We start from the raw sequence: 21,589 nt of genomic DNA on the forward strand, positions 1-21,589 counted from the left end.
ATGAACTTTGCAGCAATCCATTAGCAGCTTCAGCATCACGGAGCCCCTCCCATAGATCCCACATTTTGAAGCATTTATTCCCTTGTTTGCCTGTGTACGTTTGTCCACCATCAGGGAATCTACCCTAAAGCTGGTGGGGCTTAATGACAGCCAAGACTCTGAGTTGCAGATGTTGCATGGAGCAAAGGCAAAGAAACGTCATCTGTCCGTTTTTTTTTGCCGGGATTGGCAGATTTCCTCCTCCCTATGTGTGTGGGTGTGGAAATCAGCTTATAAATGGGTGCCCCGGGTGTCAAAAATCTGCTCTCACAGTCTTAAAGAAAAGCCATTAAATCACTTTTCATTTGTTATTTCAATAATTGCCTCAATTGTTATTGTGGGAGGATTGCATGGGGTTGTTATAGACTTTTCTGTGTGTTTTTTTTAAAATAAATATAATCTTTAAAAAAAAAAAATAATCAGCAGATTAGTATTGCAGTTTAATCAAGTCTGACATAGATCTGATACTTATGAGCTTATGAAATATCAAATATGTCACCCCTTAAGCGAACAATATGTACAGAGCAGGCTGGAGTATTAAGCATTAAAGTCATAACAATGACATTCAGCATCATTTATTTATATAAATCCTTGTGACAGATGGGTCTGCAGATAATAGAGCTCCCTCTAAACGGTAAGACCTAAGGAGTAAAGGGGTGGGCGGAGTGCATCCGGATAGTAGCAGGATGAAGCAAGGCATTATTTAATCTGCAGACAACATGTATTTAAAGATGGATAGAGGCTGAAGGAGGGTGGTGGGGGGGGGGGATATGACTGCAGAGGTGGGAGAGCAAGAACATGTTTGTAAGCAGACAGTCTGCCTTCCCTGCAGATGTAAAACAGAATCTTTCTGATAAAAATACTTTTTTCTGTTACCGAGAGATTTAGCCAGATGCTGCTGTCTGGACTTTTAGATTCCTTGCACAAACAATGTCTGGAGGATCGTATTAAAATTTGAAGGAAAGATTATTATTCTGTTTCCTGTCTCTCCAATGAATCGCATTTATGTGGGCCTAAAGTTGCTTTCAAATTAAATTAAACTTGGTAATGAAAGCTGGTGGGTTTATGTATGTTATGCGGAGGAGTGCCGTAAAGTTTGAGGCGTAAACCATCTGGAAGTCAGATATCTAGAATTTTCTCCTACAGATTTTGTCCAATCAACTTCAAATATTGTCATGTTCAAACCTTAATGATGAAAAGTAATCAAACATTTATATTTCCTGGAACACCCTGCCATGTTGTTGTGGCCATTTTCAGCAAAATTGCTTTGGTCTTATTTATCAAGTAATACATCTATTTCATCTATCAATCTTGTTTGTTTGTATTTAACTAAGTACTACAGAAATGTATGCAGTGATTGTATTATTGGTTCATAGGTTAGAGACATTTGATTGACCCATTTTATCAAGTCATTTGAATGGACGATCAAAACGGGTCATTTGATTGTCCCATTGATACAATACATTTAATTGGCGGGTCATTTGATACGCAATGCACTGCAGCGCCATCCGTCGTCCCACCAGCACCCCCAATGTGCATGGATGTTTTGGGACCTGCTCATCGCTTCTTGCATTTTCAATGTTGTTTTGATATTCTGCAGGCAGTGAGCTCCCAGCTGTCGGTGCCTCAGTGCATGACTGTCAACACAACAAACCCTTGCGGATGGCATTTGGTAAACAGAGACCATATCTCACATCCTTGCAGAGAACTAGATCCTAAAATATGACTGTTTAGTCTGCTGAATTCACACTCACTCTGTGGTGATAAAGTCTACGAACATTAAGTTGTCCTTTTAATAACAAGACGCTGAGAGGATATATGCACATCTGCAAGCCTTCAAATTAATTCAAGTCTCCAGCCAAGGGCTTGTAAATCCTGTCCGCTGTAGCTGGTAGCTAAGTATGTCAATTCCTCTTGCTTCTGTGGCTGGTAGCCAGCAGGTTTTCAATTAGTCCCTCCTATTGCAAATCATCCTTTGGCTGCTAAGAAAGTGAAATTAAACTGGGATATTTTGAGTCCACTAATTGCTCTGGCTGGTAAATGGCACATCTGATTCATGCCCTGAATCTTTAGAGCGTGCCAGTTTCATCTCCTGGTCAGGATATTAATTGCTTCAGTCTGACCTGTTCGGACACATTGGTCAAACAGATAAGTCCCATTATGTAAACAGCAGTTATAATGTTTGTGTTTTAAAGGTCAAAAGTGACGATTAGGGTTGAAGGAATAGTATGACATTTTGGGAAATAGGCATATTTGCCAAGAGTTAGGTAAGAGAATTGGTGCGACGCTCTTATCTGTCTGCCAAGCCTGTTCCACATATCATATTATTCTCATCATTTAGATAAGCTTTGAAATGCTCAAAAAGAGAAAGTAGAATCAGCATACAAACTATATACAAATAAAATGATAATAATTTGTTAGACATATGTCGTTATAAGAGCTTACGAGGCTTAGTCTCTACTAGCATAAATCACCAACATTTCGGACCAAACGTCACAGTGGAGTTGATTTTTTGGTATCTCCAAGAACATAGATCATGATTTGCAATTCAAAATGGGGTTAAGGTAAACGTTTCAGCCTCCTTTTGGTTTCAGGACTTGCAGGAGCAGAACGTAATTGTCCATTAGGAGAACTTCATCAACTCAACTCCCTTTAAGACAAAAAAGGCCACACAAATCAGATGTCACAGGCCAGTGGATGTATGTGCAGGTTCTGTCGATAGCACCCTATTAGGTGGAGGGGACGTGTCAGCGTAGGAGAGGGCCTAATCCAATCAGCAGAGTAATTAAAAACACACAGCACAGCAGCCCTGATGGCTGCATTGTCAGGGACGGCATTCAGCATTTAGCACAGAGAGGGATGAGCTCATGCCGGGTCAGAGAGATGGCCGTCTCCACTGCCGTGCAATTAGAATCACAATCAAGATCAGCAAAAATACATTAAAAGGACAGCAAATATGCAGAGAGTGGTCACACATTGTGTTCCCAATCCTCATTCTCTCCCTCTTTATCTTCATTGAAATGGCTTTAATCCACACCTTGCTCAGTGTTTTAATTCATCTGTAATTATAATGAGTATTGTGTCCTAATTAGTGTCTTTACAGCGTTGGCACTCATCTGTTTGTCGTTATATTCAGCCCTCCTGCCAGTGTTGCTGAGCTCCATCCAGCATGCAGTTGGGAAACAAACCACCAGATGTCACCCACACCTTAGTGCATCCAATCTGGTTTTTTTATGAAGCCTAATGAATTTTGGTTTTGGCACAGTGTCACAGTGGTGCTTGGCGCATAACAGCATTGTGGATTTTTTTCCCTTTGCTTTCATGAGATGAACTCAAAGTCCATTTTGCACACATTTAGGCAGCAGTATATCCGGGATGCAGCAGCAACAGGATCTCTTCTCGTGACACATTGTACGTCCTCGCTCCACGCTTGATGCAGCCTTCGTGGCTTCAACCGCGGTGACTTAACCATCCTTCTCTTCGCCTCAGAGGGCCACTCTCCATCCTGTGTGTGCAGCCGAGCATGAATCTGAGGCTCGGGAGCGCTCTGGATGTGTGACAGGCTTTCCTTGGAGAGGGGTAATTCTGAAGGGCAGAAGAAGTAATAGGGTAATCTATTATACAGTCAAACTCTTTCTTCCTCCTCTCTTGCCCCCGCCCCCACCTTCCTCCCTCTCCTCACTCTCTCCCAGTCTTTGGTTTCTCGCTGCCTCTGCCCTTGCATCAGCATTTCGCGAGGACAAATGAGAAGTAGAGTTTAACTATGCACATTCCCGATGCCCTCCTGCAGAGCCCAGCACTTTCGCAATTAAACTGGAGTCCATCTCCCCCTATGATTCAAAACTCACCCCCCACTGAATGGGGGCAGCTCACACACACTTTGAAATACACACTTACAGACACACACTGTTCCAGTCTAGCAGTGCGTGACCGTAACCACTGGGGTGGGTTATCATGTGTAACTAAGCTGCCATATTTCATCCACCCCTAAGGCACATTAGGAGATATGAAAAGGGAATGAAAGAGTATCAAATTAGTATAAAACATTGATTTGTACAATTGTCTGCCTTACATGGACAAAAGAGGAATAGAGACACTACATCCAGAGGTGATTCTTTTCCAAAAACAAAAATGTAAAGCGTGTCTGTTTTTTGTGCTCAACTACTAACAGGAAAAAGCATAACTTAAGCATTTTCCACTTCTCTGCATTGATTTACCCACTCCTCCACTTTCCACTGTATGGATTCCTTTATTTACCACACTTTATCAATTCATTCTCCATTAGTGTTTTCAATGGTGTGCATCATCTTGTTCTAATGTCTTGAAAAAGGTCAACTCATGGTGAGAGACCAATAAGAAAAAAGCATCTCCCTCCTCCACCCCCTGCTATATATTCAACCCCCTTTAAACCCCCCATCCCTGACATCTTTTTCTCTGGTGCGCTCCATTTTAGTCCCACCTCCCAGGGAGACAGGGAGAGAGCCCACAGCCACCATCTCCTCCGCCTCCTCCTCTTCCTCCTCCCCCCTCTCTCAGCTCCCCGCTCTTCCAGCACACGCTCACACTCCTTCCCTCTGATGCCGACTGGATGCAGACCGGGGGATTTCCAGCAGCTTCCTAAAGCTCTCCTCCCTCCCCTCCTCCTCCTCCTTCAGCATCCGGAGCTTCTCCTCTTCATCCTCCTCTTTCCTCCTGCTCCTCACCTCCGGGATGTGGCACTCGGTGGCTCTGCTCCTCTCTGGATTCTTTGCTCTGATCCACGGTGAGCCCGATCGCCTCTCGCTCTTGTCTTTCGTTCAGTTTCCAGGAATCTCAACGGCAGCAGCGGCACTTTTAGTCCCAAAGGGGGGGTTGTATAGGGAATGTATGTATGGTGTCAATTCTGTTGATGCTTGATCTATGAATAAGAATTCAAAGTAAAAAAAAAAAAAAAGACTCCGGGAGAAGAAAAGTGCGAATCTGGCTCACCTGTTTGCTTTCTTGTTTACATCTCTGGGATTACTGGTTGTTTTTTTCTGGATATATGTGCTGGGTTGACCTATGGGTTGGATCCGTCTGTTTGAGACGTTTAGACAGGTAGATTGATGCTGTGCACAGAGGCTGGTGACAGAAACAGTGTGTAGAAGAACCTGAGCAGTCATAACCTTTTATTGCTTTTCTCCCCCCATTCCACATGCCGCTCCTGGCCAGATCTGCATGTGTGACAAGGGGTTTTCCCAAATGGAAAACAGGTCATAGATCAATGGAATTGTATGTATAGATCGACTCTTCCATTTTGCCTCCCCTGTTGTGTTGGACGCCGTGTTGCAGCCAAGCTGACGGGGCTCGGAGCAGCAGGAGAGACTATAAAAGCTGTCAGCTGATGGCAGAGCTGAGAGGGTGAACTTTCCCTATAGGCAGAAGGACCAGCAGAGCTATTCTGTTTGTCTGTGTTTTCAAGAAGAATATTTACTACCAGATAGTCCAACAAAAAAACAGAAAAGAGGACAGACGAGGCACACGTTTCAGACTGCACTGCTGCACACTGAATTTTAAGAATTAAGGAAAGCTCCAGGGTTTTTCCATCACTTTGCTTTGATGACACCATCTTTCAATACCATTAGTGTGGGAACATTTCTGCCAACGCTCCCCTGGGACACTAAAGACCCTTAAACCCTGACAATTCCCATAAATAAGCATTCAAGACAGGAACAAAATACATCTTACACTGTTGGACAATGTCCCATATACAGTGTGTTCTGCTTTGCTGTTTATTGAGGTCATAAAAACTGACTGAGTGAAATCCTCCATCCTGTTTTGAGCACAATTTCAAAATAATTCCCTGTACTTCAGCATAATATAAATGGTAGACACCTCTTGATCTCAGCAAGGATATTAAATGAGATGTATGAGTTTGGATGGAGTCTAAATGTGTTATGATGGCTCACTTATGGGAAAGATAGAAGAAGCTTTAGTGATGCGACATACATTTGAATTTGGTCTGCACATTTTTGGTTGACAGTATAGTCTGCTAATTAATTCAATTTTCACATGGTATTTGTATCATTTCAAACTAGCCTAATTATTTGTGCCAATCATGCGCTGATAAGGTTTCCGACTTTTCCTACTTAGATTGTTATTTGCTGACTGTTCTCCACGCTTTCTCAAATATTTCTTCTGTTTGCCGATTTTATTCTGTATTATAATTTTTTTAATACTGCTAAATAATTAAATCTAACGAAAAGGCTGGACCTCTCCTCCAGATTTTATTGGAAAAACGTAAAAGTGGAGATAAGTGTGACGAATGGAGGAAGATGGTTGTAGATCAATTTTTTATTTCTGCTAATTTCATAATTTAAAGCTTTTTCTCTCTTTTTCCTCTAAGACTTTTATTTGTAGCCTTGTTCATTGGTTATTTAAAGATGAGGACGTTCAGTTCCTAAGGGCTACATTTTCTGATTTGATTAGCAACATGTTTTCATCAATTTTAATTCATTGCCTGAATGTACTCCCACCCAAAAGTCTGATTTGCTTCCTGAGCGATGCATTTATTGGGGGTTTTCTTGAAGATTGGTGTCATTTTTTATGAATTCACTTCACAGGAAATGCTCACTAATTCTGTGTATACTGTTACGTAACGGCCCGTCCACACAACAGCGTTAAAAAAATAGCCAGGCATGGAGGGAGGTGGCAGAGACAGTGGTAGGTTAACGCCTGTTTGGGGAGTTTATATCCAATTTACTTCGGGCTTTTTTGCTTTGTATGTCGGGGGCGGGAGATTCATGTGATTGGTTGTTGATCGCGTTGCTCGCAAACAATCCCCAAGCTTCAGATACGCCCACCTCCAAGATCTTTTTAACGCTGCTGTGTGGACGCTCCGTAAAGTGACCTAAACATCACCTACAGGGGATTTTTATGGTGTAGAGTGCGGCTTGTTTTCACATATGTAAATGATCTTTTTTCCTGCCTCTGCAGTGTCGGTGCAGGGTCCTCACCAGAGGAACCTGTTAAAGAACCTCCTGAAGGACTACAACCGGATGGAGCGGCCGGTGGGCAACGACTCCCACCCGCTCACCGTTATCTTCTCCCTCAGCATGATACAGATCATGGATGTGGTAGGTGTCTACAGCCTCATGAACGTCATCCAATAATTGGCTCTCTAATTTAAAAATATACATTTGTCCTCTGCATGATGAAGCTTCTTAGACATAAGGTCAAGAATCATTTGCAACCTTTAGTTTTGTTGTGTTATTCAATACTGATAATTAGCCCAAAAAGGGAGAATTAAAATCATAATTTGAAACCAAGTAAGGCAGTATATGCCATAAACTGTAATATTAAAATGTCATTAATGAAGGCCATTACAGAGGACTCTGTTTAATTTTGCGAAGTTATTTATGCAGGTAACCTTTCTGTAATATTTATAAGGATGCTAAAAAGTGTACTACTATTTGCCTCATGATTAATGCAAATAATCTTTGAGAAAACAAAAATGTTTAAAATGTTTTGCAGGATGAGAAGAATCAGGTGCTCACCTCCAACATGTGGCTACGGATGGTAAGGACCCCCGAGAAATAAGATAATGAATTTGCAGCTATTAAAGGTTTACATGGTTTTTAAACAATAAAATACTGTTTGGATGACTTATAACAAGACGGAAAATAAATGACTTGAGACTCGACTTGGATATGAAAGTTTACCTTCCAATATTTGAGGTATTTCTATGATTGATATGAATGATGTTACATTTAAACTAATGGTCAATGCAATTGAGAGGTTTGCCTGTACTGCCGTCCACTGGGATACAGACTGTATTTGTGTGTGTGTGTTAAAAGAGTTGGTTCGACCATTATCTCCAGTGGAACCAGAGCGAACATCCCGGAGTGAAAAACCTGCGCTTCACCACAGACCAGGTGTGGACACCGGACATCCTGCTCTACAACAGGTAAAACACGCATAAACACCTTAACACACCTCTCATACATACACATTGTATTCCAACAAGTAGTGTCACTTCCTCCCCTGCCCTTCCTCAGTGCAGATGATGACTTTGACTCCACCTTTAAGACCAATGTTCTGGTGAACTCCAGCGGCTACGCAGAGTATCTGCCTCCAGGTGAGTCCCTCTCCTTTATTTATTCATTCCTGCTCTCACTATTCCTCATCCCTTCCTCGTCTCCCTTCGATGCAGCAGCAGCATATCAATTTTTCGCATGTCTCCCCTGTTTGTACATTTCACATCAATATTTCATAAGTATAAACAGCATCCCTGGTTACTCCCAGCGTTGTGAATACCGCCTATAAATAGGATATGCTTGCTTCCTCCATTTTCCTGTTTTCAGACAAACGCAAGACCAGTGCAAGAGTGAAAGAAGCAGCTCCCCTGGGTTTCCACGGGTCTTTTCTCTGTCTTTTTCTTTATACACCAGATTACAACAGGCTGAGATTGAATCCCAAGGTTTAGAGGGGGTTGAAATGGCCTTCTGATGTAAAAGTTCTGAGGACTTCTCAGAGAGACACCCTATCTATTGTATTCAGCGGCCATGTTTATTAATAATGTAAATACAGCTCCGTAATGCTGCGATTTGGATCACAGCCAATTAGGGAATGGATACAAAGATATGTCTGCATTGGTGGAATATGGAGAGGGTTTTACTACATGATGGAAATGGAAAAATAATAGGCAGCAAACCAGCTATTTCAACTCCCGCACACAAGCCTGGTTGCAATTCCTGAGGTATTTTGTGGGCTGGTGTTATCAGGAAATATAAAGGCAACAGGTGTGTGGGTGGCGGGCATGGAACAGGAGCTTGACACACGGTGAATAATTCAAAGGCGGAGGATCTCAGGTGTCTACTGCACACCATCACTTGCAGAAAAAAACCTCTCATAGCTGCAGAGGTAACGGTGTTATGGTTGGGTGTAATGCTATAACAGGAGATAAGGCATAGCAGGCTTTTAGCTCATATCTTGATTGTGTGACATTTGCAAAGGGAAAATCTTGTTTCCGGGGCCTTGTCATGCCTTCTTGGGAAGCGATTTTCAGAATGACAGAGATTTATTTTGGGAGCCTTGCTGTGGGAGAGGGAGATTATTCCAAGCTGCAGAAAAACCCAGGTGTCTCATTTGTGAGCATTGCTTCAAGGTTACTGGATATCTGTGAGAGGCATGGTACAAAACTCACAAGCCCACAGAACAACTTTTACCTGATCAGTGTGATTATGGGTTTAGTGCCTTCAGAGTTCATAACAGCAGTAATCACACAGATATCATCCCCATGAAGCAAAGGCAAAAGCTTGGTGTCAGTTGCTGGATTGGAGGGTATATAAATATATATAGCAAGTACTTAATGTTATGTGATCAACCTCTGCTTTGAAACCAGCCCTCTACCTGCTAACCTCTGCTCTCCAATGTCTGCTTTGATTCCACTCTGAAGTCTGATTTGCATGTCAGCCTCATAACGAATGTCTTTGAGCGCTGTAAGGCTTCATTGGCATTTTGGTTCTGCCTGCGTCTGAATGTTTGAACCGGGCTTTATCCTTTTATTTCAGTAATTCATTTAAGGGCCATAGTTTGCCAGCGACCACTGCGAGGATCTTCCTTTGGGGGTGGAAACGAACGTGCAAGCGCATCTTTAGGATTTTGTGCTTGCGTGTGCCTACACATATGCATTTGGGGGCATTTCTTTTGCATAATAGAATTGGTAATCTGATTAGGAAGCGCACAGTCTCATTTTTCAGTGTCACTGTTGATGTTTTCTCCTTCCGCCGAGGCTTTGCTAACAGCTGTGTGTGCAGGCAGAGCGCAGTGACAGTGTTTGTTTGCAGAGCAACATATCTGAAACACTGCTGGTGAAAACACTGCTTGCTTTTTTTGGTAGACATTTCTTTGATGAGAGGTTGTTTTTAATCTAGTCATTGCTTTAACTTCTTCATCCTCCAAACTTAAGAACAGTGTATTGTTGGTAGACATGACCAATGTTAATAAGAATCCTATTTCAGTGCATCCTCTCGGTTGTGATGCAGCAGATCCTTCAGCAGTTCTTTATAAAAATGCAGCATGGTTGAGTTCAGTTCTTGAGCTGGCTGGATATGAAAAGAATGAATGAAAATACTTGATATTCAGTGCAGGATTTCAGCAAAACACAAGTGGCCCACCGGATAATAGTCACCTCTGTACAGGAAACGGCAGGGGTAAATGTTGCTGTAATTTAGTGAATTGATTGCAGTGCTTTAACCCTCTGCCCCCTTTGTGTTTTCTTCTTCTCTTTTTTTCTAAGGAATCTTTATGAGCACATGCAACGTGGACGTCCGCTGGTTCCCTTTTGACATCCAGCAGTGTGAGCTGAAGTTCGGCTCCTGGACGTATGACGGCTGGCTGATGGACCTCCAGATGAATGATGCTGACATCTCAGGCTACATGCCCAATGGAGAGTGGGACTTAATTGGTGAGTACAGTGAATCATTTGCATTGTATCCTCATAAAACATCCAGTCACAGAGCAGTGGTCCATTCCTCTCTGTCCTTGACTGCTCTTCAGGGGTTCCTGGCACCAGAAGCGAGGCCTTCTATGACTGTTGTAAGGAGCCTTACCCAGATGTGACATTTGTTGTGACAATACGGCGGAGGACCCTGTACTACGCCCTGAACCTGCTCATCCCCTGTGTGTTGCTGTCTTCAATGACCCTGCTGATCTTTGTGCTGCCAGCCGACTCTGGGGAGAAGATCTCACTGGGTGAGTGGATACAAAGCGCATGATGGAGGAAATACGTTGACAAAAGTAGAGCAAGAAGCCGGATACAGGAGGAGTTGTTGTTTTACGCTTCGGGTTTTAACTTTGGGAACGTACTAGGTGCAGACCAGTTTGACCTTCAATGTGAGTCCATCATATCTAGAGTGATTCAGTGCATACATCACAGGACTAATTAGGATAAGGATTAAGATGACCTTTATTATCCCAGAGGGGAAATTCAGTTCTTCAATTGAATAAAAGGGAGGTGAAACAACCTCAGTCACCTTCACACGTTTGGGGAGGTGAATGAAACAAATTTAATTTTGATAGATTACTCAGCTGAAAAACGCACCAACACTCCCAATATTCAACATCCAACCATGAAGAGTTTGAATCAAATCTCCTATATGGTTCTCTATGCTCCAAGGTGTGAACGTTCAAGTATATACAGTAAAGCAAGACAGCCAAAAAACCTAGCTTTCAAAATGTTCTTAGACTAAAGGCAAAAAAATGAAGCATTGGTGCAGAAGACTTTGGGGTGGGATGAAAGGGGCAAAGTGAGAGAGGGTGAAGCTGCGAGAGTAGAGGTATAACAGGATGAAATAGAAAGATGAGAAACGCGAGGAGGAGGAACAGAGACAGATGGGAGTGGGAAGGTAGTGAAGAGGGAGCGCAGACAGGAGAAGAATTTGAAAAGGATGAGACAGGACAGCACAAAAGAGAGGGGGACGATTGATGAGGAGGTAAAGGTGGGAGACAACCAATCCTCAATATAATAGGCTGGCAGAGAGAGAGGATGCGGTGGCGCCATTGAACAGCATCTGCAAATACATTTTAATATCCGTTTCAACGTAGAGCACAAGATGGATGATTCTCACATCATCAGTCAACGGAAAAAGAGACTACAGATTGTATGGCCTTGCATTGAAAGTAGAAGACGATTAATTGTATACGCGATCAACAGAAAAGTGTTGATTATTTTTATGTCAAGCTGATACATTTTTGTGGGGATATATTTTAGTCAATGGGTGTGTAAAAAAAAATGACTTAATGTCAACTTGTCAAGCTCTGTAAAATGTGTTAATGGCATTCCTCAGTTTTTCTAAGAAATGCCATTAAAGTTGACAGAAAAGCTACAAATTGTCATATTAAATCCCTCTCTCACCCCCATTCACAATATATCTTACAAAAAGGCCAGAAGAGGGAATTCAATATAGCCTCTATACACCAAAAATAATTATACTAATATTATTTATAAGAAGAAATTGATAAATGCACAGGCTTTTTTGTATTTGACTCACGTCTGAGTCTGAGGGAACACAGAAGGACGTCAAAGCATATCTTTAACCTCAATACAGGATGCATTACGCAGCATTTCTCTGCAGAAAATAATGCCAAGCCTTACACACACGGCCAATTAACCTATTGGTGTAATTAAGGCTAGTGAATTGATTAGAGGAAGAGAGCTTACACACTGCCTTACTGGAAAATACTCTGACACTCGGGATGATGGAGGAGACACGGGACCAAGTGGCTGGGGTCTTTAGGGTGAGAGGACCATGCTTTAAAAAAGAACAAGTGTCATTTCTGAGAAATTAGGCATTATAAAAAAAGCCTTTTTAATTTTCTCAATATCGTTTTAAGGACGTTTATATTTGATCTCTCAGCATGAGTTTAATTGAATGCTTCTGTATGGGGACATTTATGCCAACAAAGCACTCCTTAAATTTAGTCGGTCGGATAAATGAGACAGATAGCGAGGATAAATTGAGATGGAGATGAGTTCAAGGGCAGGAGCGTGTGTGTTGTGTGTGTTTGTGTGCACGCAGATGGAGTTTGGACAACACATTTGCTGTGCAGAAGTGCTTTTTGCTGTAGAGGTAGAGCATGTCAAAAATAATGGACAGTATGAGCAATAGCTGGTCATTTAAATAAATGTAATGTGATCTCATCCAGATTAAGATAATTAATCAACAAACTACACACACACAAAATGTAGGTCTCAAAAGAAAGTACCACCATTGATGGCTTATGAAAATGTGGGTAAAGCATAAGGTTCTTATATCTATCTATCTTTCTTTCTGCAGGTATCACCGTTCTGCTGTCGCTTACTGTTTTCATGTTGCTAGTGGCAGAGATCATGCCAGCTACATCGGACTCTGTTCCTCTCATAGGTACGTACAAGACAGTTTTATGTGTGTCTATATTTTCCCAAGTGGTTCTCATGGTCGCATGTTGTTTAACTGTAATTATGAAACCAAATTAAAACCAGCACTAAGGCTACAATTACTTTTAGTGATTGTCAATATGAAATCAAGATGTTTTACTCCTTTAAGATACAGCAAGTTTCCATCTGACAGCGGCAATCAATATCTGGCCTTGAGTGTTCATTTTGTACAGTAGTGATTCGTTGTGGTGTACAGTAGGAACTGGCTCCTGGTTGAACTCTTGCGGTTTGTGTACTAGCATGATATCAAGCATTATTCAGCACAAAATACAGAGCTAAGGCTTATGGGGATTAGTTAGTGCTGTAAACCATATATATATAAACAAAAATGCTGGACGAATTGGGACTTTGACTTGACCTGACATTACACTCAAAACCACAAACGTCAACATCGTGGAGGCACAACAAAAAAAGTCAGGGGATCATTAAAGTCATCGATATTTATCTTCTTGGCCCTGAGGAACACCAATGACTGTATATCATTTCCTTGGCAATCCATAAGATAGTTGTTAGTCTGAACAAACCAACATTGTCATTTCTAGAGCTACACCTGCTAGAATAGCTTAAAATCCTGGGTTTGTCACAGAGGTCTTTACAATCTGTCCTACACAGTGGTACAAAGTAAAAGCCAACAGAATTTATTTTGCCATCTGCTTGCCTTAAAATGTTATAGTCTAAATTGATTGCATGCACACATGCTGGGTATTATATTAAGAGAACTGGCTGCAGCCAGACACAGATGTGTCTGTCATGCCTAAAGACACAAATCCTGGTCATTAAAAACTTTGGAAAAAAGAAGTAATTATCATCAGGATGCTGCTTTCCAGCACAGATCTTTTCATTAAAAAGAACTACCCTGATGCAGTGCATCTGTTCGTTGATTTTACAAACACTATGTGGCTTCTAGCAGGCAAGTCGTGTCGGTATCAGGTCCAAAATTGGCCTGAAGGAATTAAACAAAGGATGTGTCTTTTTGAGTGAAATAGGGAATTGATTATTATTGTATTGTTCCAATTCATTTTATTTTCATTTATCCAAAGCGACTTATAATAAGTAAGTGAATTAAACATGAAAGGGTGTTTCAAATATAGCCTAAAACAAAGAGACCTTCACTGGTCTGTGTGCCAAATCAGAAGGCCACTGTGGCTGTCAATAAGCCAGAGGGAAATGATGTGTATTAGGATGTAACATTACGTCATATTTCTGTTTCTACTCTGCCCAGGTCAGTACTTTGCCAGTATAATGATCATCGTTGGGATGTCCGTCATGGCCACTGTTGTCGTTCTGCAGTATCATCACCATGATCCAAATGGAGGAAACATGCCAAAATGGGTGAGCTGTGCTCAAAGTCTTTATCATAACCTCAAGTGCATTATTACTTAGACATCATGCTTTCCAGCTGGTTAAGCACTATACATTGTCGTCTCCAATTTCCATCCATCCATCTTCTCCCGCTTATCCGTGGTCGCGGAGGTCTCCCATTTCAGATAAGATATATTCATATTATTAATCTCAACTTCCCATCATAATTCGTATCATGCGCTGCCATTTTCAGCAACATTGCATCCATCCGTCAGTGCTACCTGTTCCCTTCTGCCAGTTTCCGCTCTCCACTAATGTTCCGACTTCTTCGTGCTGTGACTCATCGCGGTGTCAGACTGCCTGAGCGTGATCATCAAATGCCTTACAACAGACTTCAACAGGAGTGTGTTTCAAAGGGCTTTAGATATGTCGGCGGATTTGATTTGAATTTTTCTCTCATTCCTTAATGATTAAAAATGCATGAAGCCTTTTTTTACTAACAAAAGTGTTGTTCTAATGCGCACATAAATATGTCAATTGTGGAGAAAACGTGAAAACATGGCAGGCTTCATTTAAATGATTAGCAAATGGCTGGTTACCAAAATAATATACATTTTCTGTAATACTAATCAAATTAAATATAGGAAGGCATTGATTGGCATTTCAAAGATGACAGGTCTACATTTGCCGATACATCTACAACAAGCTTGGTTGCATCAGAGTGCAGATGCCGCATATATCGACAGATGGAAGGACATTAGGTTGATGGATGGCCTTTTCAGGCATTCTGTCGGCCAATTAACAAGCTAATTGATGTGGTTCAGAAGAGTGCATCGAACCAGCACAGTTCATAATTGCAATTGCGGACAAAAACATCAAAGGCAGCAGCAACAGGGACGGTTACCTGGCCAGTAAACACACTGTGGAAAGTAATTGAGCAGTCATCTGGACATTAGCTTCTCATTAGATGACAACCACCCATCTGGACGCTGTTGGGCCAGTATGCTCTTTTAGGGGACATGCAGTCTGTTTACAAGGGAGTTTTGTTTCAGGATTTGTATGAGGAGAAAAGAGGAAACAAGTTGAACACAAGCTTTATATTCGTACCAACTCGCGAGAAGCTTGCTTTACATGTATGCTGCAGTCTATTGAGACATTATCGAAGGCTCAGTGCACTGTAATCTGACAGTGAATCTCAATAATTCCCCCCCTTTAAATTGAATGCTGTCTTTGTAAGTATCCTCTTGCAGGAAATATATTTTAAGCTAAACATCTTCTTTGCCTCTCAGGAGTCCCTAGCGAGGATTTGATACTTCTACTTATACAAGCACTACTGCATTATGAAACAAGATGCAAGGGGGGAAACAGCACCGACCATCAATCCAAGACAAATGAGGCATCTTAACTCGTGTTAATTGAAGGTCAAGACGTGTAGGTGGTTATCAATGCTTAGTTACTCTCATAGCTTTGCCGCTTTTTTAATGTTTTCTTTTACCTTCTTTAATGCTTTTGTGCTCGTTGACTCTTCTACTAGCTGTCCACCACTCTCATCTTTAAATGTTTTTAGCCGTTTTCTCATATGCAGTGGACACCAGGAAAATCATTGTCCGTAGTTTTCCTTTTCACACATGTAGAACACAACAGAGGATTGTCCGTGTCACACGTGTACTCAGTTAGCTTCAGGCAAGGGTTGGCACCAAGGGAGAACGTGTAGGAGTCATGCATTGAGTCGGATTATACCGGGGGCACATTGCCAGTTTTATAATTTGGACAACTGCATCTCTTGTTGTTCAATTCATTTTTATGACAATTTTAGCATTGGCCCTTACGTTCAGACGTTTCCAAATCTCATTCTCTTTCTAGTTAGAGATTTGGTGAGTCTTTTCCATCCAAACATTTGCATTACGACATAATGTCTAATTTCATGGTTGCAGTGCATGTGTGAAAGAGGCTTTAGTTTCTCTCTTCTTCTCTCTACAGGTCCAGCTGGTCTTGCTGCAGTGGGTAGCATGGTTCTTGCGTATGAAGCGACCAGGAGAGAACGATGACCCAGAGCGGCCCCCGTGTGCCTCCCACTTACGGCGCTGTTCCTCGGGCTCGCAGACCGGGAGCATCACAAATCCACAAGACCCCACCCTGCATCCGCTGCACCCACAGAACCTGTCTTCTCTGCACACAGGGCCCCTCCACGCGGGGCATCCTCACCTTCATGCCCAAACCAGCGCCAACAACAACGGGAACCTTCTTTACATGGGCTACCAGAGCATGGAGGACCCTTCAATACTCTCAGAGCCTCTCCAGAGAAATAACATGTCTGCAGGGCCTACACGTGCAGCAGGAAGCCCGCCTCCTCACCTCCCGTCTCAGTTCTGCAGCTCCCCACCACCTCCTACCCCCAACATGGATACTGTAGGCTGCCCCAGCACAGTCTCCAGTGGGGGGGGCTTTGGAGGTGGAACCGGAGGTTGCTCGAATGCAGGTATAGGAGACCCACAGTTACAGGCCATCTTGGAGGAGGTGCGTTACATGGCAGACCATTTCCGGGAGCAGGACGAAACCGAGAGCATTGCAGACCAGTGGAAATTTGCAGGCGCTGTGATTGATCGTTTGTGTTTGGTGGCGTTCAGCATTTTCAACATCATTTGCACCATCTCTATCCTCATGTCTGCTCCGAACTTTGCAACTGCTGTTTCAAAAGACTTTGTATGAAAGCAAAAAGGAAAAAAGATGAAGAGAAGCGTGAAGGAAAGGATGAGGGAAATTAAATATAGGCTGAAGAATGGAGTGGGCCCGGATCCAAGGAAATACAATTTCCCGCGGACTGTAGGCTCTGTGATTTGTGATTGCAAGGAACTCGAAAATAGAAATTAAAAAAATGGTGTTCTTTGCAATACAGTACTGTTTTGTAACTGAAATATAAGAAGAAAACAGATAAGGAAGGGAATACAGAGTATATGTTGAAGGAGATTAGGGTGAGCAGGGTGCTTTATCAGATTCTTGACAAGGTGAAATTCATTCTTTTGTTAATTCAAAGTATTTTCCCACAAAATAAGGGGAACAAATGAGTCAAAAAAAGAAATAAAGAACAAGATTAGTCCAATGCAACCTCAAGCAAGAAAGCTCTTAAAGCACTGGAGAGATTGAAAGAGTAAGAGGGAAAAGCGACAGGCAGATATATAGAGATGGATAAATAAGACTGTATTTTCTTAAAGAGGGAAGACAGTTCTTCACTACCACTTTTTGAGAACCGACTGCATCATTTAAAGTGATGTGAGGAGGAGAGGGCTGGGGGAGACGAGAAATATTTTTACAGACGAGAAAAGAGTGAGTAACTAGACTTCATCTCTTGTGACATTGGCAGAGTTAGGCGGAGTAAACAGTGTGATGCCTGGATATACAAAAGTTGATGGAAGATCAGTAAGCAGAGTGGAACAGAAGAGGATCTTATCTATTCAATCACATCCATTTAATGACCGTCAAATTGAAAGACCTTGGGATAATCTTTAGGACTAATAAGCTTTTAAAGGATGAAGTCCCCTCTCTGCTTGAAAACCACTTTAAATTTCCAAGGCCTTATCTCTTTGAGACGATTGCCAATCTGCAACAATCAGCAGAGATCAAAAGCTCCTCAGCAGCGGGCACAGCGTGCAGTGCTTATCACGACCGGGAAACTGAATTAACCGGTCATCAGCAGCGCAATGCCCAGTAGCTGCACCACGGTGGAGGCTTGAGCCAACTCATGAGGCAGTAACCGAACGGATCTTATTGGATTTCAAATTAAACGTTTCATAACTGCAATGGGCGGTCAGGTCTTTAAAAGAACACGAGGCCCAAGAAAGGGTTAAGATCATGCAAAAACCCTCAAATGTGTACGGAGAAGCAACATCCAATCACATTTCTGTCTGAACCCTTCAATGATTTTCAGATTCATGAGTGATTCATATCTACCCAGAATGAAAAAGATGGGAATTTTACAGAGCTTTGCTTCGATTAATTTCAGTACAGTTGATTAACAGGTTTGATTTCAAAGTATGGCCTTCAGCTACAGAGCATCTGTAGAAATGCGGATACCAGAAAACTAAATATGTATTTAATTAGTTTAGGTTTGAGGGGAATTGTGTTGTCTGCAAGTAGTATTAATGTTTGCTGAATGGAAGGTGGACTATAATTCATGGATGTACAAACAGTAGGTTTAATGTTAAAGATTTCCAAGGATGACTGTCCAACCTGACCAAAGTAATACAAGTTGTCTTACAAAATTACAATTAACAGAGCAATTAGTCAAATGACAAACCTCATATCTCCATTCTTTGTACTCGCTGAAGCTTTGTCCAAAATCATTCTTGTTTAACTATATTGACCTTAAGCTGAAGTGAAGTATGTGTGGCACGAGTTAATAAGAGAGTGAGTTTGGACACAGCCCAATATTATAAGAGAAGGATGAGTCATTCAAAATGAAGCTTAAAGCGAAATAGATCCAGCTGAAAGTGTACATTTAACAACTCTTCTCCGTGCAATTCAGCACAGGTAATTGCTGAGTCTCTCAATGTTCAACTAACTCCAAGAGAGTGTAGCTCTCTCTTTAATATTAGTTTTCATGTGGATAGCTATCGTGCACATCCACTGAAAATAAATATAGAATTGTCAGGAAAACATTTTTAACTGTAGGATTTTTCTGTATTTGTTCTGTATCAATAGTGGTGGTATATTGTGTCATGCACATGAAGGTCCCCAGCCTAAAAATCCCCTTTAAATAACATAACTGAAAACAAATGTTTTACCAATAATTTATGTTTCTCTACATTTGTGTACGTTTTGAAACACATGCCCTGAAATTAGCAAAGTAAGCTAAGTTTTTTCTTTTTTTGCCCGACAACTACATTTCCTCAAAAAACTAAACAAGCCTTTGAAGAGAAGACCGAACTTACTGTATATTTCTCATATATTCCAAAAATCCCATAAAACAACTTAAACCTACAATAAATTCAGCCATGGCACAGATCCTCAACCTTAAATGTTTACAATGCAGAAAAACTTGTCACAAGTATAGTAGTCAAACTGTTTGTTTGGGACTATTTCCAGCTGTGGATTAATACACATCGGTGATTTAGCAAGTTTTTTTGTGTGTAGGATGGTAATTCACTACAGTGGCCATTTTCATTGAAATAAAGTATCATTTTACCCAGTACAACAATGTGGCTCATTAAAGTGATAAAAACAATGGAGGTCTTAGGAAAAGCTATATTATGCTTCGGTCACACAGTCAACACTTGTTAAGAGAATAATTGTGCTGTAGGTTTTGGTATTTTCATGGGATTTTATAACAATTAGTTAAATGTACAATATCTGCAGATTCTTCTTTAAGAAATCTTATAGGTTTGCTTTAACACATAAATCCAATAGTCTTAATGAGTTACCTACATTCCTGATACACTATCACTAGTGAATTTGCATATGTATTATTTCACTCTGAACTGCTACATACAGGGTAGAGAGTGTTGTACAATTATTTATATATTTCTTTCTTCATTTTCTGTCTCCTCTCTCGTGTTCTAAAGTCTCCTAGCAGTCAAAAAGTAAACTTCTTGCCGGGAGGTTTGTAGAAGGATGTTGTCCTTCCAGCACATACTGACAACTAAACACTCACATCTGTACAGAACATTTTATCACCCTGAAAATAAAGGATTGTCTCATTTTTCTACCACCTTTGGTCTGTTCCCCGTCTCTCTGATTTGACAGTGGCTGGCCCAACACCCAAAAAGAAGAGAGAAATGACAGAGAGAGGGGATAGCAGGGGGAGAGAAAGTGCTGACGCGCTGTGAGAGCTGGACAGGGCCTTAATTGATCACTCGTTCAGGAAGGAGAGAGGAAGGGGGGGAGGGATGAGATGGGGAGGCAGAGGAAGGGAGGGTTAATGGAGGAAAGAGGGGGGCATACTAGGTAATTCATCGGATTTATGAGGGACAGAGGCAGCAGAGATGGGAGCTCAGACAAGCGTAACTCAGTCACATGCATCAAATGAAAGGCCACTGCAGTATATCACACCAAGGGAAAACATATACTGCAGAAATAAACAGAAATTAGACATATTTTAATGCAACCATATGTCAATCAAGTGTGGGGAATGTGTGTGGTCCTCAGTGTGTCACTCAGTCAGTGAGCCAGACAGTCAGAGGTGTATTTATAGTGTGCTGCCCTTCTTTAGCCCCGCCAAGGCCCCCTGTTCGAAGGGCTGACTCTTTTTCTCTCCGAGGTCGAAAAATGTGCAGCGCTAGCAATCTAGCAGCCCTTAGATTTACTGTGTTCACTCAGATGGAATAAAAGAAGAGTGTGTGAAGATGGTGCGTGTTGTATGTGTGTCTATGGGAAAGATGAGCCTCGGGGTCTGAGTACGCATAGAATCAATCAGTTGTTTTTCTTTTCAATTCAACAATTCAAATGTAATAAGAGCAGGCTGACCTAAAGCTTTCTCCCAGCCCTCAGATATTATACCAGATGGGTAATTTAACTGAATCTCACTGGAGGCACATTTGGGCCTCACACAGATCTATTATTGTGTAAACAGGGTGGCGATATAAAAGCTAAAAAGATGCCATAACTGCCAAGTATACAAATGAACTTGAAATATACATAGACACAGACAAAAACAAAGCAATCACATGCATAAAAACACATTGATCATGACCTGCATTAAACACTTGCACAACACTTTAACAGCAGGCATGTTGAACAACATATTCAGGTGCACCCACCCCTGTGCATGCACACCTGTTCTGTCCGAGGGTCCCCACACACTCTGCTGCAAGGAAGCTCCCCGACATCTTGCGGCTGAGGCCGATCAATGCCTTTTAATTACCAAGGGCCCAAAGTGTGGGTCGATACAGCTTACGAGAAGCAGAGAGAGAGGGAGAGAGAGAGAGGGAGAGAGAGAGAGGGAGAGAGAGAAAGAGAGAGAGGGAGAGATGGTCCAGACGGTGATTGATGCTCACTCCTCCCAGCGAGCCTACCTACAGATGTGTCGTTAGGCTTGATTAATCCTGCCAAGCCACATTGACTCACTTTACAGACCGCTGTATAACCAGCCGGGCCGTCGCAGTCGCGAGGTTAAGTGGAGACGAGGTGTCCGACCTCAGGAACACCGACCTCTTAAACAATATGTCAATGGTGGCTGTGACTCCCTATCGTACGAGTGGCGACAAAACTACTACTTTTAAACTCTGAATAACAACACATATATACATTCATTCATGAGGTTCCTTAAAACAAATGTGTACTCAGGGACCGGAAAGCATTGGCAAAGGCATATATTCA

General features: G+C 41.8%; 1 protein-coding gene across 1 annotated transcript; it reads left to right on the forward strand.

The window, feature by feature from the left end:
* Positions 1-4,749: 4,749 nt before the first annotated feature.
* chrna11 (cholinergic receptor, nicotinic, alpha 11) lies at positions 4,750-19,982 on the forward strand. The gene is made up of 10 exons (XM_034124220.1): positions 4,750-4,801; positions 6,994-7,133; positions 7,531-7,575; positions 7,854-7,963; positions 8,055-8,134; positions 10,298-10,465; positions 10,558-10,752; positions 12,837-12,923; positions 14,199-14,308; positions 16,259-19,982. Exons 1-10 carry the CDS (start codon positions 4,750-4,752, stop codon positions 16,985-16,987), a joined length of 1,716 nt encoding a protein of 571 aa, XP_033980111.1. The 3' UTR covers positions 16,988-19,982.
* The last annotated feature ends 1,607 nt before the right edge of the window (positions 19,983-21,589 follow it).

This window comes from Trematomus bernacchii, unplaced genomic scaffold, assembly GCF_902827165.1.
Source record: "Trematomus bernacchii unplaced genomic scaffold, fTreBer1.1, whole genome shotgun sequence".
Classification (NCBI taxonomy): Eukaryota; Metazoa; Chordata; class Actinopteri; order Perciformes; family Nototheniidae; genus Trematomus; species Trematomus bernacchii.

Coding starts and splice junctions, on each gene's coding strand:
- chrna11 (XM_034124220.1), top strand. CDS start 4,750: ATGTGGCACTCGGTGGCTCTGCTCCTCTCTGGATTCTTTGCTCTGATC. Junction 10,466..10,557: donor TGGAGAGTGGGACTTAATTG/GTGAGTACAGTG, acceptor ACTGCTCTTCAG/GGGTTCCTGGCACCAGAAGC. Junction 14,309..16,258: donor GAGGAAACATGCCAAAATGG/GTGAGCTGTGCT, acceptor TTCTCTCTACAG/GTCCAGCTGGTCTTGCTGCA.